The sequence below is a fragment of the Anser anser genome, assembly GCF_964211835.1.
Source record: "Anser anser genome assembly, chromosome: 10".
Classification (NCBI taxonomy): domain Eukaryota; kingdom Metazoa; phylum Chordata; class Aves; order Anseriformes; family Anatidae; genus Anser; species Anser anser.
In genome coordinates, this window is record NC_139730.1 from 16,944,307 (window position 1) to 16,969,717 (window position 25,411).

Here is a 25,411-nt window from a genome sequence, read left to right on the forward strand (position 1 = left end):
TTCCTAATCCGTACCCTGACATCCCTCCATAAAGACTGGAAAAAAAAATCTGCTGGTATCAGAAGAACCCTCACTCATGTTCAAATGGGTTTTCGGTACCTTCCCACAATGCAAATAATTGCTAAGAATGACAGAAACCTTATTTAGCTCTACTAAACAGAGCCACTCATTGTTTTCCAGAGTACCAAAAACTGCAAGATAAACTTCAGTGGTTCCAGCCACATGCAAAGAAGTGTTACACTATATTGGACTCAGGAACCTGGAAGAAGTTTGCTCTGTGGCTGCCCTAGTCTAATTCAAACCTACATGATCAGACACAGATCCCGGTTATTGAAGTAGAATGGGAGGTAAAGACATTCCCTAAGAAGCACCCATCAGAAAAAAAGACCACAGTCACCTAAGAATTTACCTTAGAAGTATAAGAATTCCCATACTCTATCAAACTGGTATTCTGTCTTTGAAAGGCACGCCTTGGGGCTTAACTTAAGGGCTTAACACACTTAACTTTCTTGTAAGAAACAAGAGAGTGGTTGCAGTGATACTCTTCTCAACAATTTTTTTCCAGTAATCTACAGTATAAAATTATATTCACATCCTACTGTTTAATGCTTCTTTTCACCTTATCTGTAGACATAAACAACTGCTACATTGACTAGTAATACTTCATGCAAGTTACTTGAGCTGTGCATGACTGTCAATGTCTCAAAAGTAGTTACATCATCGTACACCCCAGAAACACTTGTAATTCAACCAAGGATGTCAGCAATGCAGCGCAAGAAATACCTTTGTTGGGCATGAAATGTATTTACTGAGCTTTGACACACTCCCCTCTTACAAAGTCAAATGAGTTCATAATTCAGGACTCCTCTTTGCTTTACCTTGTACAGCTCAGTGGGACAGGAACAACCTTTTTGACACAGATTATGCAAATCTTACTGACCGTCAGCTCTGCACGCAGGGTCACAACTATTGTCACCCATCCTGGCCAAGAAGCGCCAGCCACTCTCCGTCAGGCTGCCTGCCTGCCAGCCCCTGGCACGAATGCCCAGCAAGGGCTGGGAAGGACCTGGAGGCAGCAACCCGTCTGCAGGACCACTCCCCAGCCCAGCCTTTCAGAGCTGTGCATCACAACGTGGCATAACAAGTTCAATTACGTAAAACATCAATTGACATCAATTACGTAAAACCCAACAGTATGGGGACAAACAACACTCTTCATAAATCTGGAGCTGAAAAGACTAGTGACACTTCACAATTTGTTCCAGTTGCTCTCCTTTCATGCAAATTATTAATTATACGTCACACAGTGGCATACAATATACAGAACTGGGCCATTGACACCAGAAATAGTTCTTTTTCCATTATGCAACCTTTTTTTACTCGAGATTGCTTTTTTTATTATTTATATGTCTATTCTAGAAGCGATTTTCTTCCCCCTCCCCCCCCTTTTTTTCAGTAAAATCTGAGGTTAACTGAACAACATGTGAGAAGAAGAGAAACATTTTATCTTTTCAGCCTGTTTTACTGCAACACCTCAAAAACAACTTACTCTACAAATTCCAAGACAGCTTTATTAGAAATAGTACTACCGAATATTATATTGTTATTGATCATTTGATAAGTTCCTTACATCTGGAACATGGTAAGAATCAAAATTTTTCCTTGTGTTCATAGCAAGAAGAAAGAGGCAGCACTCTCCTGTCTCTTCCCTCTGACCCACCAGACTTCCAATCATATTTCCTACCTTAAGGGACACAGAAATCAGTAACAGTAGCAAAACAAAGCAGGTATCAGGACAGGAAGCATACAGCATTGTCAATCAACAGTGATGTGTTTCTGTTTGTTATCCCCAAATACAAAAGAGTAAAAGTACCAAACTGCTTAAACAAGGAGCTCTGCAGTAGACAGCTACTCGGAAATGGGGCATGAAAAACATTGGGGCAATAGTGGTAAAGGCAGAAAACCTATGAGCCTGGCACATACAGTTGTCCTAAATATCCAATTCTGCAAGTTGAGTGAGAATGACTCATTAATCTAGACTTGCAGAATTGCACAGACTTTAAAAGAAATGTCATTAAACATTGTGACCCAATTTTTAAAAGATCATTAAAAGTAAAAGCAACATCATAACTATTAAAATTAGAAAAGAAAAAAAAAAAAACAAAAACAGTCCCATCACGGTGTGTTGGTTTTCTTTTGGTGCAAATACTGCAAAGCTGACTTACTTTACTGTCTTCAGCATTAAGCAACTTCAAAATGTGCCTACTCCACTTTTCAGAAAAGTTGGATTTCTTGTTTTCAGCAAATCACAAAAACTTTACTAGTCAATTTGGTATCAAATCCTATTCAAATTGTCAAAGATTGCGTAATTGACTCAAGACCTTGGTGACATACAACCTGGTTCAGAATCTGCTGCCTAGGCTTCAAGTTTGGAAAGCAGCAGACAAGCTTAATCATTCTGAATCATACACATTAAATGCACAAAGCACTATTTTCCTACCCAACACACATTTACTAAAGCAAATAATGTTCAAATTGTGGTTCTCTCTCAAACCAGGGTAAATCGAAGCTGCAAGCTGACGTGTATGAATCATTTCTGCTTTACAGCACCGTAAGTCTGAGCCAAATAATTTAAAAGAGCTTGTTGAAAAATATAACTTAATTAGACAGTAAACTTTCAAGGTTGCACGCATCTCAGTATCAGATTAGATGAGTTCTAACAAATTCATTTGTTTTGCTTTACTTGCTAGATTATAAAAAAGCATATTCTGGAAATAAAATTTATTTAAAATAAATACTGGAAATGTCAAAATTCAGCTAAACTGTAGAAGGAATACTAACATATATGTTACCTCAATTTTAGTGAATCCCTTAGTTTTTCATTCTGGATGACTGTAGTTTTAATTTTAAGGGCGAATCTGAAGAGTTTAGATATACATTTTTGGAAAAACAACGTAAACTACCAGTAGTCAATACTCAGTACTCAATAACTGGAAGCACATGTTGTATTTGAACTTTGTTTCAATGTTATTGCTAGTAATAATACTTCAAGCATTATTAATATAGCCAGATAAGAAGGGCAGTCTCCTAAAGCTACTTAAGCATTTCCTTAATTATAATGAAATGCTGTAAGCTGCAAGCTAGGCTATCTGCTGCATATTCTAAGGGTCATAGGTTCACCAATTATATTAGCAACACAGAAACTCATGAGACACTAGGAGCTAACCTCCCTTTTGAAAGGTTCGTAACAACACATACCAGAAACCAAAAGTAGACTAAGAGACTATATTTTCCGTATCTCAAGTTTTCTGAATGGCCCACTGTGAAACACAAAAACCATCAACACCACCGCAAGGTGGTGGAGCAGGGATCAATTGTGCTAATATGGAAAAGATATAAATGCCAGGTATTTTCAAAATACTATTGCATTCACTATTTTCACTAAGTAATCCAAAACTAATACAAAATGACAAAGTCAAAGAAGTTCTAAAACATATCCTACTTTCATTCTTAATCTTTCACAGAAGTTAAACTAAATATGTTGTTCATGTTTCACGTAAACTCATACCCTCTTCTCATACCTGGTCTTTACAGTTGCTTCTCTGTCATTTATTTAATGCTCAGGAAACCAAACCATTAACTTGCAACTATATTGTTTAGTTGCATATTAGAGCTCACATCTCTATGGAAATTTATATTTTCATGAGCACATATTATTTTAACAGACATAGAGAGTCTGTTCACATGAGGAGGTGTTGCTCGGAACCACAGGAATCTTTCCCTGAACAGCAATTCTGTACAAATCAAAGCTGTAATTATTAAACAGAGCCTTTCATTCCTAAAGTTTAAAAGAAGGCAGAGTAATTTGTTATAAGAAGGATAAGTAAAACTCAACACAATTTGTGAACAGCACCGAGACACCAATAAAATAAATTCAAGCTTGACTTAGAGCATACTGTCTTTTAATTGGAATGCGTGATGTTGTATTTGTAAGACCTAGAGAATACCGTCCGTCACAAAGTAAAATCCAAAAATACCCATTTCCAACATTCCCCTTGAACTGTGCAAATAGTTCTGAAACCACTGACAACAGTTTGTGTTCTGCCCCCCTCAGTCCTGGATGCCCATTACAAGCTGGCTTTTAAAGTTCTGGATTTCAGGAACAGAGATGGCATCAGCAGGTTGTGGAACATCATCTTGACCCAGTCCAAGGTTTTCTGTTTTTCAAGAAATCCTACGAATGTTATCTACAATCTCCTGGAGAATGTTAAAATGGCTACCTCATCTTAAACTCAAATTTTAGAGCACCGTCACTGGGGACAAAATCTCAGCTCAGAAATAGAACTTTATAATTTTCTGATTCATTCATTGCTAATACATTAGTAATGCAGCAGAACAGCTCCTTCTGCTCAGTCATATGCCAAAGCACTCTTCTCACCACAGGTACCAGCATGTAACGCTCAGGCAGCCAGAACAATTAACATATAACTTCATAGGCTGCAGTTTAATTTTCTAACTTTATTTCAAATATAAAAAGCAAATGTCAAAAATAATCATCAGCCATGGCAGTTATGACTTTTCTCACATCACTAATCCTCTTGCCAAAAAGCGCCACGTAGCTGGGGAAAGCAAAGTTCCAAAAGGCAGGCTTTTTGCTAAACAGAGTGCGCCTCTTGAGTCCCTTTGGTTTACTCCTACCAGAAGAAAAATAAATATATATATATTAAAAAACAACAACAAAAAAAAAAGCCAGGTGGGAGGGCAGAGCTAGCCAGCTGCCATTCCCAATGAGAAGGCTTCACCCAAGCAGACTGTCAACAGTCAGAGAAGACAACAGGAAAAAGTGGGGAAAATTGCTGCAGAGCAGTTTAGTAGTCTGAAGCAGAAGAGAGTTTAGAAGTATGATCCTCTTGGTTTGTGCAAAGAGGAAGGAGGAGCAAGAGATTTAAGTGAAACTGAGCTGAGATGGGGGGACAGAAGTTTGAGTACGTAGGGCTATAGGTAACTGGAGATAGAAGATGCTACTGGAAGACAAGTTCTCTGAGAGCTAGAACATCAGGAGATGCTGACTGAGGGACAGAAAATCCCGACACTTTGGATACCTGCAGGCTCTGGGTATCAGGGACAGCTAGGTCAGGAGATGGAGACCATCACTGTTTGTCCCCCACCCTAAGGAAGAACCTAAACGACTGGCTACCTTATCTCTTCCTCCCTCCTACCTACAGCTGCTTCAAAGTTACCTCTTGGGCCATTCCGCAATGTCCTTGCCCCCGCTGTCAGGGGCATCGTAGGCTCAGAGTACTAGATGGGGAGCTGGTGGGTCTCATAGTGATACTTCAACACCTACAGGACATTCTACAAGTACCCAACAACTAGAACAACTTCAAAATTTATTTAGATGGGAGGCTTAACGTTGTACGATCTCGCTTTGTACATAAAATGTTTCATTCTCATTTGGCTGAGGGAAGGGAACTGTTAAATAGCTTTGTCTTCTAAGCTTCTTAGGACAGTTTGTCAAAAAAAATAAATAAAATAAAAATCCTTCAAATATGCCACAGGCTCAAGTACCCTATTCATACTCCAAAAACATCTTAAAATACTATTAAAAATAGTATTATTAATCAGCAACTGTACAAATTTTTATAACTACTTCTGCAAGGTATGGTTTTTAACATGTTTTGTGTTGAAAAGGACACTGACAAGAAATGAAAGAGAACATCTCCAATATTAAGTCAAAAAGCAAACATTAACCTTTCCATATTTGCTACCTGAACCACGCCATCCTCAAGAAGTCCCTCTGACCCCAGAATAATCACCTTCAATCTTCAAGTAGCCCTGAGTGCCCAGCGCAGCTCCTACAATACCTCTACCCCTGCAGCAACCTTCCCTTTTACTTATGTGTCCCTTACTGCAGCTTAAAAGCTCTAGGGATCTGAGTACTAATTCTTACAACGTTAATTTTCCTGTTTACACCATACACATCATGCCTGAGCAGTAACTACTACTTTCATCGCATTTGGTGTTCTTTTTAAACTGTTAAAATACTGAAGCCTACTCCACATTTTAAGGTAAAAATTGCTAACATTGACATTCACTTGTAATACCAGCTACACCTATGTGTACACAAACATGGGCAGCACTGGTGGGCTATGCAGAAACGTGTACAGTCACTGATGAGTGCGACAACAGCCCCTCACTCTCTTCTTGCAACACCCAAACACTGCAAAAATAGACAATTTTCTCCTCAGATACAATCAAAAAATCAGTTCATAAAAGAAAATAAACACATTTAAGGTTCAGAAGCAGGACAGTGCACAAACTGTAGCTACTATTTTCTCTGACAAAAAGATGGTATGCCTGCTTGGATGACCTCACATATTTTCCTTCTAGCTTACAAACTTACCTGAAAAATACAGGCAAAAATAATATACTTTTTTAAAGTATTGATCTAACTATAATACAATATATATTTTTGTGGCACAATTCTCCAAAACACCATATGTAAACACTCAATTCTGACCTTTTGCTATATTTTTCATTTCAAGTTTTACTATGGTGACCTCTGTTTTGAAGATCTTACTTTCTACATAGAAAATGAGATATTGTAGAAGTACCAAAAAATAAAAAAACAGAGTAGCTGAATCCTCAATCACACAATAAATTATAATTACAATCACAGGATATTTAAATTTCAGGTAAGATAATCAGCAACACTCCTGTTATTTGCTGGCACTCGTGTCCTCTCTGCTTCCACCTAGGAGAACTCAGGGTGATCGTGCAAAGCCAGAGACTGCTTGCAGGAATCCGCTATGTAACCAACAGACTAAGTTAGATGCAGTTTTTATCTTACTCATAATATTTTTTAAAGTTTTTTTTTTCTTCTGAAAGGATACACACACACACACAAAGAGAATAGTGAGTAGTACAGTTACTGATTTAAAACAAATCTTTCAGGGGTGATCTCTCCCGTAATGTCAGAATCCTGTTACATTTTCTGTTAGTATGCAGATTACACATTGCACTACAAAGAATTTGATCTTCTTGGGACAGATTCTACAGAAATTTTAGGTGCGGGAGAAGATTTTTTTTTTTTTATTATTAAGTTCACCAAGCTAACAAGAACAGTGAATGAAGAGATGTGAAAAAGTGACCTGGACACATAGCAACAGCAGGCCTCTCAGTCTGACTTGGGAAGCACAACACAGGCTGCTGCTTTATAAAGGAAATGTTTCTGTTCCTGTATTTAGCTGAGCCACCCAGCAGAGGAGCTGATACACAATTGTATTTATGCTGAAATCAACTCAGAAAGACATTCTTACATCCTTGCTTCCTCAGGAAATGAAAATCATGTCTCATTACATAAAAAATGAGGTTGCACTGATTGACTCAGAAGTATTTCCTACAAGATGCATTGAGGCAACATCACTCCTATCAATGCACGCAGATTAATAAACACTCCAAAGTTCTTTTTGTTTTTCAGATAACTCACAAGATGAAAGCTTTGTTTTCATAAACCAATTATTCAGCAGATAAAAGACAGAAAATTAGAAAGAGTTTTATTTCCTCTCCACAAGTTACCTTATAAAGACCAAATATTAACTGCCTTACAGCAAACACGTTACTTGTACAAAGTCAGTCTCTGCTTTTGAGCTTCATGATCTACGATCTTACCAGTCTTTGCAGACCGAAGAGATTGCATTGGGAAATGTTGCTTAGAACGTTCTATATAGTAAACTGTGTTTTTACTGCATGGTGTTTCCCACAGAATCAATGGCAGAACTCCACAGAAATAGGGAATGTGTCTTCAGAACACTGGTGTCAGTTTACATCTAAATCAAAAGCAAAACAACATACAACTGTAAAACTTAGGTGTCACAGACTAAGTCTAGTTGACAGGCCACTAGCCAAGCTCCTGTAAAGGACTTCACTGTCACTTGACTGTTTTAAACAGACTTGGTATTTTACTCCTGATCTCAATTGCTTCATGTGGTATTCCAAGGACCTGACAAATCGCTGCTAAATTCCGTTGTAAAGTCTTTACACTCCGGCACCAGATGAATAGTATGGTGTTTGTACAGCATTTCAGAAAGCTCAAAATATAACATTAATGATGGCATATTAAAACAATCCCTGAGTGACAGTAGCAAAATATTAATTTAATGAAAGGAACAGAAGCCTTCATTTCTGTGATCTGCTACCCCTAGGCTAGATTTACAAACTATTCTTTTTATTTTTTTTGGCATGACAATATTCAACTCCATCTGTCAAAAAAACCACCAAGCCCACTCACAAGGTGCCACACCAGTTTCAGCGGGGCACAGGCACCAGAGACGTGTTTTAAAAAGCGACATCTTCCAACAAAAAAATTATTCTGCTGGCACATGGTGCTAAACCAGGCCCCCATGTTTCAGTATGCAATGCACTGTGCTCCAGGATCCATGATTTCTTGTTATCCCACTGATCGTAAACTCACATAAAAAGTTAATTGCTTTAAAATGTCTTGCTGAAAAATGGCAGAGACAGTTAAAAGCCAGTATCTGGTACTGCCTGTGCACAAGAAATCCATCCTCACTTAATTTCGTGTTCCTATATCAGAGTTGCTTTCCTCTCTGCTTAAGTTAGTCTTGCTTCCTGAAAGAAAGATTATAAATACTCAGACAATCAATCTTTGTGATAAAGAACTGTGACACCGCAGCTACCACATGCATTGTACAGCTTCTAAACCCTACAACCTTCTGCACTGCTAGTTTGACATGCACAAGATTTTGAATTTGGTAGTTAACTTCCTACCTAGCAGCTTTCAGCCGGGATGGCAAAATGTGTACCAATCCGGGCTGGCAGATACTCAAAGGAAAAGCAGCTTGCAATATTCTTAAATATTTTCTCATCTATCCACCAGTTCTGTAGGAAGTAACAGAACGACTTGAGCCAGGACTGAAAAGCTCGGTTACTTGATTTACAACTTGGGTAAGCCAAAGAAACGCAGTCTTTTTCTACCTCATGATCTCCAAGAGTCCGTCAGTGAGGGAAGCTCTATTCCTCAAATGAGACAGTTAAAAAGCATCCATCTAAAAAGCTACCAACGCCCTGCTACAACTCTTTCTTTCAACAAACGTTCTCTTACAGATAGGTTACCTACCAACATTATTGCACTCTTTTGTCATTTCACTGGCAAAAGCAGCCTCCATATAGACATCCTTGAGACCTAAGCAGCATGCATTTAAAGCACCAGTAATTGTGAAAAACCTCTAGGATTTGGTCTTTCAATGTCACTGTCACTCTTTAATACTTTCAGCTCTCCCTACACAGAAGAAAGTCACTTACATGATTTAATGCTCCCCAAACATACAACCTCTCAATACCCATTTTTTTCTAATTGATCACCAATCCTTACTTCTTTGCAGTGTGTAGGAAGTACTTTTATACTTTTAACAGTAAAGAAAGCCTGAGCTATAGCTAAGCCTTCGTACTGAGCGTTTTAATGAGTCAGTCTGTGCAGGACATCACATTTAGTGCTTTATTAGAATTCAGTGTCAATATTTGAAAACTAAAAACACGTTTTTTTTTCCCATGCATTTAGTCATCCTTCAGAGAGGCAAGTGAACTGTCTTTCTGTATGCTGTTATGGTTTGTCAGTTTTTAAGCAACCAAGCCCACCTCCAGCTTCCAAAGGAAAAACTACTAACTTTTCAAATTTTGACTTTAGTTGCAATTTACTCCTAAGTCTAGTGTTTTTTCAAGCAGATGAAGAAAATAAGATTGAACAATGAAAGGAGATCACATAATTAATTCTCCTATTTTGAAATCTCAACCTGCATTTTTCTGTATCCTGAAAATCACAAACTATGAGTGTGTATGCAAATATACATGTATACACACATTTGTAACACTGCTTATCCTTTAGCAAAAGGCTGTAGTTTATTCTCTACTGCACACCAAATACCGTTAACATGAAAGCAAAGGGCTTTTGACTAGAAAAATATTAAATAAAGTCATTTTCTGCTACAGGTTAAGTCACATGAGTTGAGTTGCACAGTTCCAGCTTCAAATTCATGAAGTTATTTAGAAGTATTATACAAACAGGAGAGAAAGAGTCCTTTTCTCCAAGCACAGGTATAGTAATTACTCATAGGAACAACAGAAAAAACAGAACCAGAACACATACAAGTATTCATAACTAGCAAATCTACAGCCACGAAGCATCCCACCTACCTGTTATCAGAAGTCCTTCCGATGACAGCTGTTACACGTTTTACTGAGGGCAGTTCTAATGAGCTGCAGACAGCACAACTCCTAGAGGGCTGGGAGAGGCTCACGTACGGACTGAATCAGAAATACAAAAACTGGCTAAAACTAAAAAGGGACATGAAAGGTTTGTTCTAGAGAAAATACTAGTCCATTAGATAACAGGGAAGTTCCTTCCACGAAAGCTCACTAGCCTTTTTTTTTTTTTAATTAAAAACATCTTGGCTTTTTCCATATATGAGGTATGACCAGATATTTAATACAATTAACAAATCCAGGGTAGGAATGTGAATCAGAATACAGCAAGAATACTGAGGTGAGTCATTCAAAGCAGGGCCCACGGGAACTCACAGAACACAAAGAGGTGGCACAAACAACATCCAAATGACTACCTACCAGCTAAAGGTTTTAAAAAAAAAAAAAAGACAAGCAAACCTATGTGAGATCAGTATAGTACAGCTTGCTAAAACACAATACTCATAAGAACGATGTTTACACTGACAAGTAGCGTGGGCCAACAGGACCAGAGCAACCAGGTGCTGCTGAGAAGCACCTCAGAGCAAAGAATTTCTTCCTAATATCTAATCTAAATCTCCCCTCGTTTAGTTTAAAGCTGTTACCCTTTGTCCTATCACTACACCCCCTGACACAGAGTCCCTCCCCAGCTTTCCTGCAGCCCCCTTTAGGTACTGAAGGCCACTATAAGGTCTCCCTGGAGCCTTCTCTTCTCCAGGCTGAATGGCCCCGACTCCCTCAGCCTGTCTTCAGAGCAGAGGGACTCCAGCCCCTTGATCATTCTGAAGTCTCAGCAAAAAAAAAAAAAAAAAAAAAAAACCTCTCCCATCAGATCCATCTGATTGTATTAAATATGCCCAGCTACTATAGAGAAAATCCAGGTTCCAGTCCAAAGGTGGCATAACACCTAGAAAATATGATTTATAAGTAACGCTAGACAGATGGTTTTGTTTACATCAGGTTAAAGGCTAGTGGATGTTTTCTTGTAGGTTCTAAAAAAACAGAAATTGCTTGCTTTGTGTCCACCAAGGTTGAGTCAAAAGATCAGGTTTAACTTGCAGCAAAGATCTAAACTAGGATATACATAGGTACCATATGAGATTGCTATTAGCACAGAAATAGGTAAGCTCTTTCAGCAGTTCACTAACAGTTTACAAAGTTTGCTTTATTCCACAAATTTAGGAATACCTAAACTGAACTCATGAGGAATGCTGCAGATACAGACAGATCTCACAGTAAAGACAGAATACATGAGCTGTTAAAGTGCATTTCAGGTCTACATTTCTACAACTTTATGCTTTCTGTCATAAAAATGTATTCAATTCTTGGTGTTTTACTTACATATACAGAATGTGCATCTGTATTTGTAATATTAAATTTCCTTTCAAAATTGTTTATTTCAAGAATACACACATAGATTTTTCAGACACTATTACTAAGAAATTATGCTTAGAAAACCTTGCCATTCTCAGAATGCAATTTACTGCTCCTTTAGTACCTGTAAGCAGTTCTGCTTGTGCACTTACAGTGAATACGTCACAAGGAAGGTTTCTCTGTACTCCCTATCTCCAAGTACCACAAGTATTTGCTTAGGGATTTATGCTTATAACACCCCTTTCTAGATCCTATGTCTTACATTGATGCCTACTGTTAAAGGCTTCTGGTCTCCCCAGTTTCTTTACCAACTAATTTGAAGGTAAAACTCAACCTAAGCCTAGAAGTCAAAATGTGCCTATCAATGAATCTCTAAATATAGAAAGACTATTGAAGGACCAGCTGGCATTTAAAAACGATGAAAGCCAAGACTGTTCTTTGGCATCAGCACTAGCTGGTGTTGCTAAGCTACTGCTGCTGCCCAGACAGTTATACACCATCAGGTTAATTCGCGCAGGCCAGTGGTCTGAAGACAGGAGGAAAAACAAAACAAAAAAAAACATGCCTTTTATACCAGTAAATTTCAAATTTCACCATCTGCAACTATGAAGGGTAATACAGCTTGTGTCCATGACAAAACAACATACACATCATGAAAAAACTAGCTTTTACTGTTCTTTTAGAGTTCATATTATTTTCACTTGTGCTGTTAATTTACATATGTTTGGGTTTGGTGTAACGTAATTTTAATGTTGATAAGATGTTTAATGCTATCTACATGTACTTTTTCCCCATCCTTGATGCATGAATTTAGATTTTTATCAAATGACAGCTTTGATAAAAACAAGGAGATTCTGCTTCTGTGGGCCAATTGAGGCTAGCAAATGGAAAAAAAATCTATCAGCAAATTTGTATTTATATTTTTTGGACAGTTAAAGTTACAGCCTATGAGAATAATGTTATTTAGTATGCAATCGCTCTTCTACAATTCTCTTATGAGCTTCTGGCAGTTTCTATGATATTATATTAGCAGTCCTTTCATCACTGACAACACTTGTGATTTGTAGCTTCCAAATGTGAGCCGGCATTTACACTTTAAAAAGTAACCTCGCTAGCCCACGTAGCACTAGTATACTCTTGAACAAACAAGTTGTTTAAAACTTGGAGAAGAGAGTGCCAAAAAATTTTGGTTATCGCAAGCATCTTCTCTATACTGCTTTTTCACTGGCTTGATTTCATTTTTATTTAGGACAACATTTTTATGCCCTTAGAAAAGTGTGCCACTTGCACATCAGCCTTTTACCTCTGCTGACACATAGACAAAGCTATTGGTAAAAGATGATTCTGATATCTAAAGAATCCCATTCTTCTTGTCACCACTCATTGGCAGAATAAACTTCATGACTAACGTTTCTTGCCTTTCTCATATAACTAAGCTAGAATCCTTGTAAAGATCAACCACAAGGTTAATGCTTTGGGGAGTTGTTTTTCTTTGTGTTGAGTATACAACTGGTAAAAAACTATGCATGAAACATATTTGACTATTTGATAGCAAGCAATGGTTAAGAATTATCATGTAAAATTCTACAGAGATTTTTCTTTGATCAACATTTTCAGTAAAGGAGCTAAATGATGAAAAGAAGAGCAATGGAAAGGATCAGAGATCTACATAAAATGATAAAAAGACTGCAGCTGTTTAATTTACTGACAGAAGGGACACTCAGTAGCTGCCTTCAAGTATACAGGAAGTTGTTGTGAAATAATAAACCATATTCCAATGTCCACTGAGAACAGAAGACGAAATAATGGGGTTTAATGGTACAAAGGGATGCTTCAAGAAATAAGTAAATGGTTTTCAAAACAGGGATAGTTAACAACTGGAACAGACTATCAACAACAAATAATAATTTAAAAAAAAAGTACCTGCCCAGACTGGTCAGAACCTATGTGATGCTAATCTGAGGAAGAGTAACATAACAGATCAAAAAGTCAACAACCACAGGCAAAGATACCAAACATGACTTCAAAAGGCATATGCACAGGACAAGAGCTAAAAGCTCAGGCAACCCGAGAAAAGCAGCAATGCATTGCTCCTGGCTTCTCAACACAGGGACTGGGGACCGCTACAGTCATTGACAAGAAAGCCAAAAAATGGGATATTCTTCCATAATGAAGAAAAAGCATTTTCCAGCTCCCACTAACCTTTTTGCCTGAAAAATTAACCTCCAATTTGTAGAGAAAAATACCATGAGCAGTCCACTCTTAAAAGATCAGCTGTTAGCTTACGTAGTTTTAGCAACCTCCAATAAATAAATGACTGTGCAGAAATTATTTTTAAATTTAAGAAGGTTACTTCTATATACTTATAATTCCCCACAGGATTATAAACGGCAAAACTATACATCTACTAATGCTATGATTATAATCCTAGGTTTGAATGATAATATTCCTTGCATTAGCTGTTAACACTTTCCCCAAGCTTTACTATAGATCACTGAAATCAATAAATTCAGTGTCTCTGTAACATCTTAGTTATTTTTAAAACATACGGACAGGTTAGACTAGAAAAAGTTTTCCTGTATCAGACAAAGAAGGTCAAGAACTCATGACTATTATGATTATTACAGCTCCCTCAGCACATCTGTACAACTTCGTTATCCAACGGTACAGCCTATTTATGGCTTTGTAAAACAACAGATCACCACTTGTCAGATGTTGAAATGCAGAAGGAGCAGATTACAGAAGGAGCACGTTTCTTCAGGAAGTACTTTTGAAACTAAGGAGGTGTGATCCTGTCTGAGAAGGTACATATTCTCATCTTCCCATTCCTGAGGCATTTCAAATAGCAGCTGGGGGAGTAAATATTTCTCCCAGGTAACTGATATAAGCATCCTTTCACAGACACCAAATATACTGATTTTAATACTAAAAATACATTGGATGATTTTGCACTGAAATTATCAAGAAGTTCATGACTGCTTCTGAGAAATCCACTTTCTAAAACAGCTACATCAGGTATCTTTTTCTGCTAGAGACCCTCCCTCTTTTCTAGTATACAAGCCTACCTTTTCTTTTTCAGCCTATTTCTTGGTAGTTTAATTAGAAAATCATGGCACCCTTTTTTCAAAGCTACATTTGTGAAATTAGAAATTCACTATCCATCTTCTTCAGGAAAAAAAATAATTAAAAATTACTTCATACAAAGCATTATTTTACATATTTATACCACCAAACCTCTTATTTCCACAAGAGCCTACTGATTATATTAATAATTGTGCATTATTGTTAAGCTGTAGGCTCCTCGTGGGCATCTAACAAATATAATTACAGTGACTGTTGAATTTTCTGCTTCCTGGAAGCAGAACACTTCACAAAGGATCATGTTATTTTTTCACTGTAAGACTTTCACATCTTATTCACCTTTAGCACTTTCTTTGACATGTGTGATGGTAGTCAGAACTTCACATCCATCTGCTTCCGTTTCTTGTAGGATTGCCTATAAAGTAGGAGTTGATATAACTCTTATAACACAGAACCGGTGTCTGGTTGCTCTTAAATCATACAAGGGAAACAAGATGCATGGTTGAACCTCTGCTTTCTAACAGGTAAGAACTCACGTTTACTGCACCTGGTGACTTTGTTAGATGCTGCTGGTATTTCTGACAGCTTTTGTCAGCTGACTGCTTGCTTAAGAGTTAACTTACTGGCCAAATGATTTCAACAGTTTCAGTGTTTCTATACCATTTCACCCAAAATTCTTTTGCAAAAAAACATGCTCTTAATATTGGCCCAATCTACCTTCTTAAAACTCTGGAGAAGGATTACATCAACAACAGCCCAAAAAACTTTTATCTGAAATACTTAATTCTGAAGCACTTATAGTACAGGCAAAGGAGGCATTCTTTGTTTTAAATTCTTTAACGTTATACCGTTAACATGCTGAAGCAAGACACCAGAAGTATTCCCAGATGTCCCTAAATTATGGAAATATAACTTAAAAATCTGTCTCAAATTAAAAAAAAATAAATCTCAAATTTCTACTGAAATGCAGTAATGGGCTAGAGCCCAAATTCTCAAAAAAATGGCCTAAATGGGCTGATTTTTTTTAGAATTCGGACTATAGCCCATTAAGGCATTTTAGTATAGCATTCAATTTCACTTCAGATTCTTTTTTCTGATTACAGTACAGTGGGTGCAAAGAAATACATTCTTTAGGGACTCTCATACAGTTCCTAACTATAAACAAACAAAAAAATCAAAGTAATTCCTATTTTCCAGGACCTCTAGATTTAACCAGATGTAGACATTTTTAGATGGGAAAACTCCATTCTTCACAGACCTGTCTATTTTCATGGATGTTATATAAATTATAACAGCTGTGCATGAAGGGAAGAAATCGTCAGAACACCAAAAAAATAACCACCACCCCCAAAATAAGAATATCGTTTCTTACAGGAATATAAGAGATTGAAAAGTAACTGCCTTTCTCAGTCTGACTCCTCTTTTGCCCATTACTACTTATCTTTGATTTTCAAAATTGGTTAATTAACCAGACAGTTAAAGATAATTACTTGTGTACTTTTGTAACCAAAACAGCTGATCCAGAGAAAATGTCAAGTTAACCTCAAACAATTCATTCTGTAAGGGAAGCTTTTAAACTGTCAGGACACGAGAGGGAACTGTCAAGTGGAAGGACGTCTACAGTGCATCTAGTGCTGAATACTAGTTCCGTAAGCAAAAACGTACTGCTTCTAAGGTTCAACGTTAGAAAATGGTTTTGCTCCCCTGTTCCAATTACCTTACATTCACAAACAAATGAAGGATATGCTGGAAAACTATAGACAACCCTCATCTAGAACTGACAGGCATTATCACTGGGGATTTCTTTTCCTAATAGCTGGATTGATATTTAGGCTTTCAGGCATTTTCTTCACAGTAAGTTAGGTGAAGGAAGATAAGCGCACAATGTAGGTTAAGAAACATGAGAACGCGGTCTTCGATAGACATCAAAATGGCATTTTGATGTTGATTTTACTTATCTGTATAAACTTTTATTGTTTGTACTGTCACTACTGCTTTTACAGTAAAGGTTCCTTTCCATTCAAAGGACAATTATTACATACTAACAGGAGTTAGTCTGTCAAATCATAGTGAGTTCTTTAAGAGCTCAAAGGAAAAACTGCACTGACTATTTATACTACTTAGGTAGCCGAGAACTTATTTACTGAATAAGCATGAACTTCAGAAATAGATACTAATACTTTTAATATCATTGCTAGTTACTGCATACTGTAATGATATTTCACGGGAACCCAAAATACTGTCTGATGGTGAAGCTTCATTTCAAATCTATGACTTCCCTGATTTCATGAGGACGGTGGAAAAAATTTAAGGAAATGAATAGACCCAGATTAATCCCTGTTATACATACTGAAATAAGGCAAGAGGTACGGCTTTCAAGTACTCTTCTAAAAGGCTAAACTCTCTTCTGCCAAAACAAACATGAAGGGCTGGGCATATGAAGGACTTCAGCCTGTACATTCAATCTTAATCCTACCTCCCACAGCAACATTACTAATGTCCTTCTGAAAGGACAGCCATTCCTGGTACACTTCCAACCTTCCTGATTAAGAAGCAACATGGAAAAGATGTCAACACTTTAACCAACCTGCACAATGTTATCTGGGAAAGGAAGTGCACCAGCCATCCCATCTGTCCTCTCCTCCAGTTCCCACTATTCTCTCCAGGTACCACGCAGCAGGCTCTCTGGTAGCAGTGTCGTAGACATGTCAGAGGCACCATGTGATACAGCTTTAAGAAAACTCCTACATCCACACAGTGATAATGTGGACTCATGGGCATGAGCTTGTTATCTTATAGGCATTTCTTCATTTTTATTGTGCTTTCTAGCTTGTTCTACTTTTAAAATGTTATTTTAAGCATGAAATTTATACCATTCAGATGCATTTAAATAACCACGCAATCCCCAAAACAACTTTCTTCAAGCATCCTTTATAACCAAATATTTGTGGCTACAACTCTGAGAAATACTCTTCTTTGACGCCCCCTTTTGTTCTTGACTTGTAATTAAAATGTATTTCACATGAAAGAGTATCTATTAAAAACTACTGTAAAACCAAAAAAAAAAAAAAATCAAATCTAACACATTTTGAGTTAATATTGCTCTTTCAGAAAGTAATTGTGAAGGCAGAAAGGAGTACAAACGCATCCATTTGGGTTAAGAGAGAAGCTGACCAATGCATATTCCTGATTCTTATCATTTACAGGATACAACCTTTCAGAAACTAAATACCTTCTCAGCTGCCAGCACTTCTGTAGAAGCAACCAAGTGGAAACAGTCAGTTTTCATGTGGGGATCCCATATTTGCATTAGGAGTTTACTAAATACATTTTGGCTTTACGATAACAAACATCAAAATAGAAGCTTCACACTGAATATTTAAGTGGCCTTTCACCATGGGGAAAAACGCAAAGAGTTAAGGCAGTAGCTTGGCAGTCAGGATCACCTGAGAAGTGTGAGTCAGGTTCAGTTCCCTTCACACAGACACAAACACAGGACTTGAGCCTTTGCTTCCTTCACCCCTCACATCCCATAAACGCTACTCACCTAGCTATATAGCTGCATTCAATTTTTATAATCTCATTTTTCATGGATTTCCAAAAGGTATTGGAATTAGCCCCTGGAAAGATGAAGAGATTAAGTTTGTTTGAACCACTGCTACTTTCAGTATACAATAAAACCACTTTCTACCAGCATTATTTTCAGAATGACAAAGCAGCCAGCATGCTGCCCAGATGTTCAAAGCACTAGTTTAAAGAGTGCGTCTCAGAATGTTCTTGATGGTTGTTTACAGAGTCAGAACCTGAAAACCTCCTACTTTAGTAATTGACCAACAAATGCTTTCACTGCTGTAACAGAAGAAAACCATTCAATTTAACTTTTATGCTAGAACAACAATCAGTGCAATGTGTAATGGGGACATAAAGTACATAAGTACTTGTGTTTACCATTGATAAAGTTACTCTGACCATTGGCTGTGTATTATCAATGCCAAAATAATACCTTTAAGTTTGATTTTTCTTTTAACTAAAAGGTATTCTTTTTATAGGAGGCCACGTACAAAAATCTTTTTAAAAAACGTAAAAATCATGAATACAGATAAGTAAATACAAGTTTCTTCTGTGAAGAGTGAATGTGACGTTGAAGCTACACATTCATTATCCCTCAGCATCTCTGGATAAAACACGTTCAATTTAAAAGCACCTGTTTTTTACCTCACCCAACAACGAAGGCTTATCTGAAATCCTCAGACTAAGCAACGCTCCTTTCTGCTACAAACAGTAGCAAAACCAATCTCGTAAACAAATTATATCCTCACATTAATATCATTTTGTTGATACAGACTCTCGATAGGTGACAGGATTAACAGAATGGTACAATGAGGATAACTACTTGTTTACTAACTACTTGCTTACTATGTTACACATGATGATGGCATTAGAAAGGATGAAAGTTGATACTCAAAACAGAAGGCAAACTTGTATACTTTTATTTTATAGATTAGACATTAAGTTCAAGCTTGTAGCTATAGCTTCATCTATGTGTTTAAATCAAAGTGTCGTAAAAATCAGAACTCCGAAAGTTACCATTCTGTTTACTTCCTCCAAGCAAAAAAATACATGTGCCTGGAAGCACTTACAATAAAAAAGTTTCTAATTTTTCTCTAGATACAATAAAAATCAACCCTGAATTTGTTAAAATATTGTAATTTTTTTTAAATCAGTCCATCTAAAAACTTCTCATAACAAGTGATGTTCCAGTAATTCAGAGCAGTGTTTCTAATTTACCACAATTTAGTTCTGCAATATATCACATTTTTTAAAACTCAAAACCATCACACAGACTAAAGAAACGTGATTAACCTTTTTTCTATATGCAAATGCCACTCACACACAAGAACAAGTTTAACCCTTTGATGCACTGTATAGCAACTCCAACAACTTCAGGGCTCTTTGTTTAAGAAGTATATCATATTTATATAGAGTTAAGTTGGAAAAAAAGGAAGCTTTGGGAGAGGGAGAGAGAGGCAGGTGCAAATAGAATTCTCCACTTTATTTTTATATAAATACACTACTGAAATTGTTATCCCTATTTTCAGACAGCTCATCCTTTATGGAGCCCTATTATCTCTTTTGTCCTTTGATTCCAAAAGGCACAGGAGCAAGCAGAAAAATGAATTGAGAAATAGCCAATTAAGCATGATAATTCACAACTCATTTCTTCAATAACTTGCAACATACAACTAAAATAGAGATGCACTAAGTTCAGCAGCTACGAATAACTGGATAATTGACCTTGAAAATTCCCACTTCAGCTAAGCTACTTATCTCTTCCAAATTTTCATAGTAAACTCTAACTGTTCCACACAGCTACACAACATACTCAGAAGCAACAAAAGCTGATTTGCCTCCTGAAACAAACGTTGCTGGCTTCTGTGGATCTGCTGTTTTCCAGTGCACTGAAGATGAGAAATCTCAAGGTTTGTCCTGGCCCAAGAGTCCCCAGGAGCTTACCAGTAGCCATTTTACTGTGAATAATCCAAAAATCAGAGAAAGAAACAATTAACAAGAAGGCAAGAGTTTCTCTTTTCAGCTGTCCAATGTGCTATTGTTTCCATTTGGATATGGAACAACATTTTCATCCAGGAACATACTGTTTCAAAGCCCTGCCTCGCCATGAACTCCAGAGAACGTACACAGAATGTAGCCCAAGTTTCTTATTCCTTGTGATTAACGACGCTCATCATCTCCTCTCATGTGCCAACACCACAGGTTTAACAGGAACTTAGCAACAGGTTTTAACAGTATCATTAAGTCTTTTTTTCCCCCCATCATATATTATTGTTGTGATGTACAAATCAAGAACACCAAGACAAATTAATAATGATCAATAACCTATAGAAAACACCTTGCAGTTTTTGAGACTATTATGAAGGCAAGTCCATGCAAGCCCAACACAGGCATTTATCAAGCCCATGTTGCCCACCCAACAGCAGGATGCACATTTCTAATGAGTAAAAACAACAGTGTGTCACACACACCACCAGAAAGAGTTTAAGATTGCTACTTGACCATCAAACAACTCAATTATTTGTTTCTAATGGGAAAAATAAAAGCAGTTTGATGGGAGTGAACATTTATGCCTGGCAACAGGAAAAGGACTCTTTATATTAGTATTTACTGCTCTCTCAAGTTGCTTACCTCATCCTTCGTTATTCCTCTAGTTGTATTTTCCAGAGGGTACCTTAACACCTTCACTCTTCCACAGTGATATTCTTCATTGGTGAGCAACCACAGTTAATTTTTGTTGAACTCACTAAATACCTCAGAAGGCTTTTAGAAAACACTGTGTAAATGAATAAGCCTCCAAAAGTTCTTTGGGGCACACCACATTTTAAAACAACTGTATTATTACCTTATTTCTTAGGAGTGAGAGAAAAAAGTGGTTAGGACAAAAGTATTGCTCTTCTCACTATCTAATAATTTAATCTGTAAGGCAGAATTGTATATAAAAATGGTAAGTTTTCAATTTAGGAAATAAAGCTTTCCAGCAGTCTTCCACTACTTCCCCTTGCTTTTTGTGCCTTCCACCAATTCCCACCACATGCATCCACCAATCATGGCTTTCTTCTCTATTGTTTTTGCTGAGCAAACAACAATCATGAAGTCAAATTGGAAAACATACTTTTCTATGGTTTATATAGCAAAGAGAAAAGCAGAAGGTATCCAAAATTGCAAGATGAGGAACAGCGTACCTCACAGCATACTGATAACCCCCAGAAGTCTCTTTCCATAAAGATTACGCGATCAAGGGAAAATAAACTATTATTGAATAAGCTGTGCTTGCTGGAACACGCAATCAGTTGTGTACATTCCGGCTTGGTCTGTCAAGATAAGAAGCCAAATCTACCTCAGCTCTGCTGTTTTCTTAGCATATTAACATGTAAGAATCAGATCGTTAATTCACATCTCATCATGACGAATCTTGCAAAAAAACCCAACTCATAAGAATGCAGTTACTACAATATCAAGGCTACTAGTAAAAACTGATGTTTCTTCTCAAGTTTACAGAAAATCATAGAGAAACTGAGAAAAATATCTAAACAATTAATCCAGAACTACTCTTCTGTTTTGAAATACCTGAAAAAAATAAGTAACGTGCTGTATCTGAACACATTAAGCAGAGATTTCTGAAATTGCACCATTTCTGCCACATGCTTCGAAGCGCATAACCCAAATCACTTATCTAACACTTCGGCTTTCTAATGAGCGCTCACAAAACTGAAAACACTCCAGTCTGTTAAAAGAACTGAAAAAACACACTTGAAATGAATTAAGCGTTTACGTTACATTATATCAGGTAACCCTTCACCAGAAGCTCGCGAAGTTGGTTACCTGCCCCCTCACAAAACGCCTGTGTTTTGGCAACCCCTTTGTGACAGGAACTTTCCCCGAGCAGAGTCCCGCCGGCACCCCGCACCTGTCGGCACGGCCGGGCTACCCGGGGCCGGGGCGCTGTCAGGGCCCGACGGCTCCCGCCCTCAGCGCGGCCCGGGGGCAGCCGGCAGCGGGCTCCTCCGTGCCGCCAAGGCAGCTCCCGCCGAGCCCCCCCCCCCCCCGCCTCACAGCTGCGACAATTTCGGAAGCGCCGGTGCCGGGGTAGGGGGAAGGCGCCTCGCCCTCCGGAGGGCTCGCAGCCCTCCCTCAGCGCTGCCGCTGGGCCCGGTGCTCGCCCCCCTCACCTCACCTCACCTCGGCCACACCTCACCGCCCCTCACGACTCACCGAGAAGCCGGCCCAGAAGGGGCAGGAGTGGCGGACGCGGGCCGAGGTGGTGAGCGCCAGGGCAGCGAAGCTGACGGCCACGATGAGGCAGCCGAGCGCCATCTGCGTGACCCCCAAGGCCAGCATGGCCCGCGAGCGGGCGCGGTGCTGCCGCAGGCGGGACAGGCTGCGGGACAGCGCGGCGGGGCTCAGCGAGCGCGACCCGCCGGGGGGCCCCGCCGCCGGCCCCCCGCCGCCTCCGCCGCCGCCCAGCGGCATGCTCCGGGGGGCCCCTCACGGCGAGGCCGGCCGGCGCCGCCTCCCGCCGCCCCCCGCCGGGCAGCCGCGACTCATGGAGGAGGAGCTGCCCCGGGCACCGGGGCGACCCCCGCGGGCACGGTCCGGCCCGGCCCGGCCGGAGAGGGGCGGCTGCCACCCTCTCCTCTCCCCGCTGCCCGGGCGGGGGCGGCTCGCCTGCGGGCCCGGCGCCCACACACGCCGAGGAGGGGGAGCCCGAGCCCCGCGCTCCGTCCCGCTCCGCCCGCCTCGCCCGGGGAGGGGAAGCGAAGGGAGGGGAAGGGAGGCGAGGCCGGGGAGGCAGGGGGAGGGCTGCCAGCGGCCAATGGCAGCGGGAGGCGGCGGGCGGGGGGCGAGGCCCAGGCCCCCCGTGCCCGGCGGAGCGGCGGCGAAAGGCAGAGCCGGGCAGAGTGGGGAGCGCTGCAGCCGTTTTTGTTTGGCTGCAGCTTACACCTAAGCCTCAGCCTGCAGCACGGGTGGCACCAGAAACACAGGGGCTGCCGCACCTGGCCGCGGTCGGTCCGAACGTCCCTGCCCTGCCCCTGCCCAGCACCGCCGGCTGCTCCCATCACCTCAGGCACGTTTAGAGGCGGCCTGCTGCAGGAGGGAAGGCTGTTCAGCGCTCAGGAGGGGAGGCCGGGAGTAACCTGGGGGCAGTTCAGATCTAGGCCTAGCTCTGAAAATAAATAAATAAGTAAAAAACCACCACCACGGTACCACTATACATGGGGTAGTAAAACCAGCCCAAGGTAGATGCCACTGTAGCACCCTAATCAGCTTACAGTATTATTGTTGTGCACAGCAGTTAGTATCCCTAGCCTGCATACCTATAATACTATTGTATTCAGACAAAAAATTGCAAACACCACATATAAATGAGGCTTACGTGTTTGTTCATGATGTCCTTTCTCTCATCTTTGAAGTGTTTGTTGCATGAAGTATCTTGTTTCTTGAAAAGATAGCTGGGAAGTGCACTTTGACAAAAGCTTCAAAGGTTAATTCCCCTCTTTTATTATAACATTCAAATATTTTGCTGTAACAGAAAACCAAAGCTTGCTGCTTTTAAGTTAAATCACTCCCTGTGCCACAAAACCAGCAGCTAGAGCAGATAATATTGCTAGCATGCCAAATGGGGGTAGAATGCTGCTCCAGCACATGTGGAAGTAGCATTTTAATCAGTTCCTAAAAGCACCTGACGAAACTCCACATGGAAGACAGGTGTTTTGCTACAACTTCTTATTCTAATGCAGAATAGCGCTAAATTAATACTACTTATGTAATCAGAAGAAGAGTTAGCATAGAATGTCTTAGTTTCTCAGTCTGGGCATGAGAAGAATGGGATCTGGTAGGAAACAAACGAACAAACATTTCTGCCCCATCAGTATACCTGACTTGACTGCAGACTCTCAGGTGGGAGCACTACATTACACCTGAACATTCAGGTGGAACATATAAGATAAAGAGAGAGAAAGATGATGTTGATAGATCACACTGAATTTTGGTTTGTACCAACTCACACTAGTTAAAAAAACAGTACACAATTAGAGCTGTTTTCTGTCCAACATTGGAAACACTATTTCAAAATATGCATTTCAAAGTAGAGGAAGACTGTGTTGTAATATTCTGCCAAAGCGAAAAGGGCTATCAAATCCAAACCAAACCCCAGAACTAAATTGAACCTGTGCAGTCATAATTCCCCCAACCAGCCAAAAATGCTTAAGGCTATTTCAACAGAAGGACAATTAGAAGCTTATAAAGAATAAATGCATTTAAACCTCTATGTGGGTGCTCTCATTCAGGAGTAAAATGGCTCTAGGGTTTGGGGAAATTAGGACACATTACACTAGGGTGTGAATTTACATCTCACTAACTCCCTGTGCTGATACTGTTGTATGCATTAAGTATAGAGCAATTTACTTTAATCTCCAAGGACTTTAACTAGCATACACAAAAGACTCCACATTTGTGATGGCACCAGAGGAGGATCTGCTATTGCAAGTCTGCAAGTCAACTGCTCATCTGGTGTCTGTGAACTACACCTGTGGGTAAATGTAGGTAATCACTGTATATTGCTTCCAATATGGCAAACTAAAGCTATCAGACAACTACAACTATTTTCGCTTCCAGTAGGAGGCCACAGGAGTTTGAAATATTGAACTTCTTTATGCTAGCTTCACATCTTGTTCACTTCAGTTTTTCCTGAGCATTCAGGTGTAGATAGATATTGTCCAAGGTGTGAGTTAGCTCTGGATACACTTCCTGGGTTTCTCTGAAGGCTCTCAGTTACTGGATTTAATTCCAAATGATTTGAGAGTAAGGTGGAAAGCATTATCGTCCCCATATTTCAATGGTATTATTTTGCTGAAGATTTTTTTTTTGATACTTTCATAGAAATTTTCATTTCTGTATCCTTGATTATAATTGAAAGCAGGATGCAGTACTAAAATTCCTTTCAGAACTATAGATAAATAAAAATAATAAAAGATTTGTGGTAGCCATGTTTACATTTAAACATTATACTTTTTTTTTTTAATTTAAAAGATCATTTTCTGAAGGCACGCATAAGGGCACTACCTATCAAATGTTTTTATTAGCTGATTAAAAAATATCAAAACTCAGGGGCCAGCATGATAAT

At 39.2% G+C, this 25,411-nt stretch overlaps 1 protein-coding gene across 13 annotated transcripts in view; it reads right to left on the minus strand.

Moving 5' to 3' along the window:
- ENTREP2 (endosomal transmembrane epsin interactor 2) overlaps positions 1 to 25,205 on the minus strand; it is a 148,713-nt gene extending 123,508 nt beyond the window's left edge. For 6 of the 13 annotated variants that reach the window (XR_014588807.1, XM_083851017.1, XM_083851018.1 and 3 more), the window contains exon 1: positions 22,501 to 22,897. Coding sequence is in view for 7 of the 13 variants with exons in the window: in XM_083851017.1 (XP_083707143.1) it covers positions 22,501 to 22,758 (258 nt within the window). In the remaining 6 variants the exon portion in view is untranslated. Of the gene's footprint in view, positions 1 to 21,855; positions 22,079 to 22,110; positions 22,131 to 22,500; positions 22,898 to 23,662 lie in introns of those variants that run through there. The other 7 variants (XM_083851019.1, XM_083851023.1, XM_083851024.1 and 4 more) reach the window with 6 other exon arrangements.
- Positions 25,206 to 25,411: the final 206 nt, after the last annotated feature.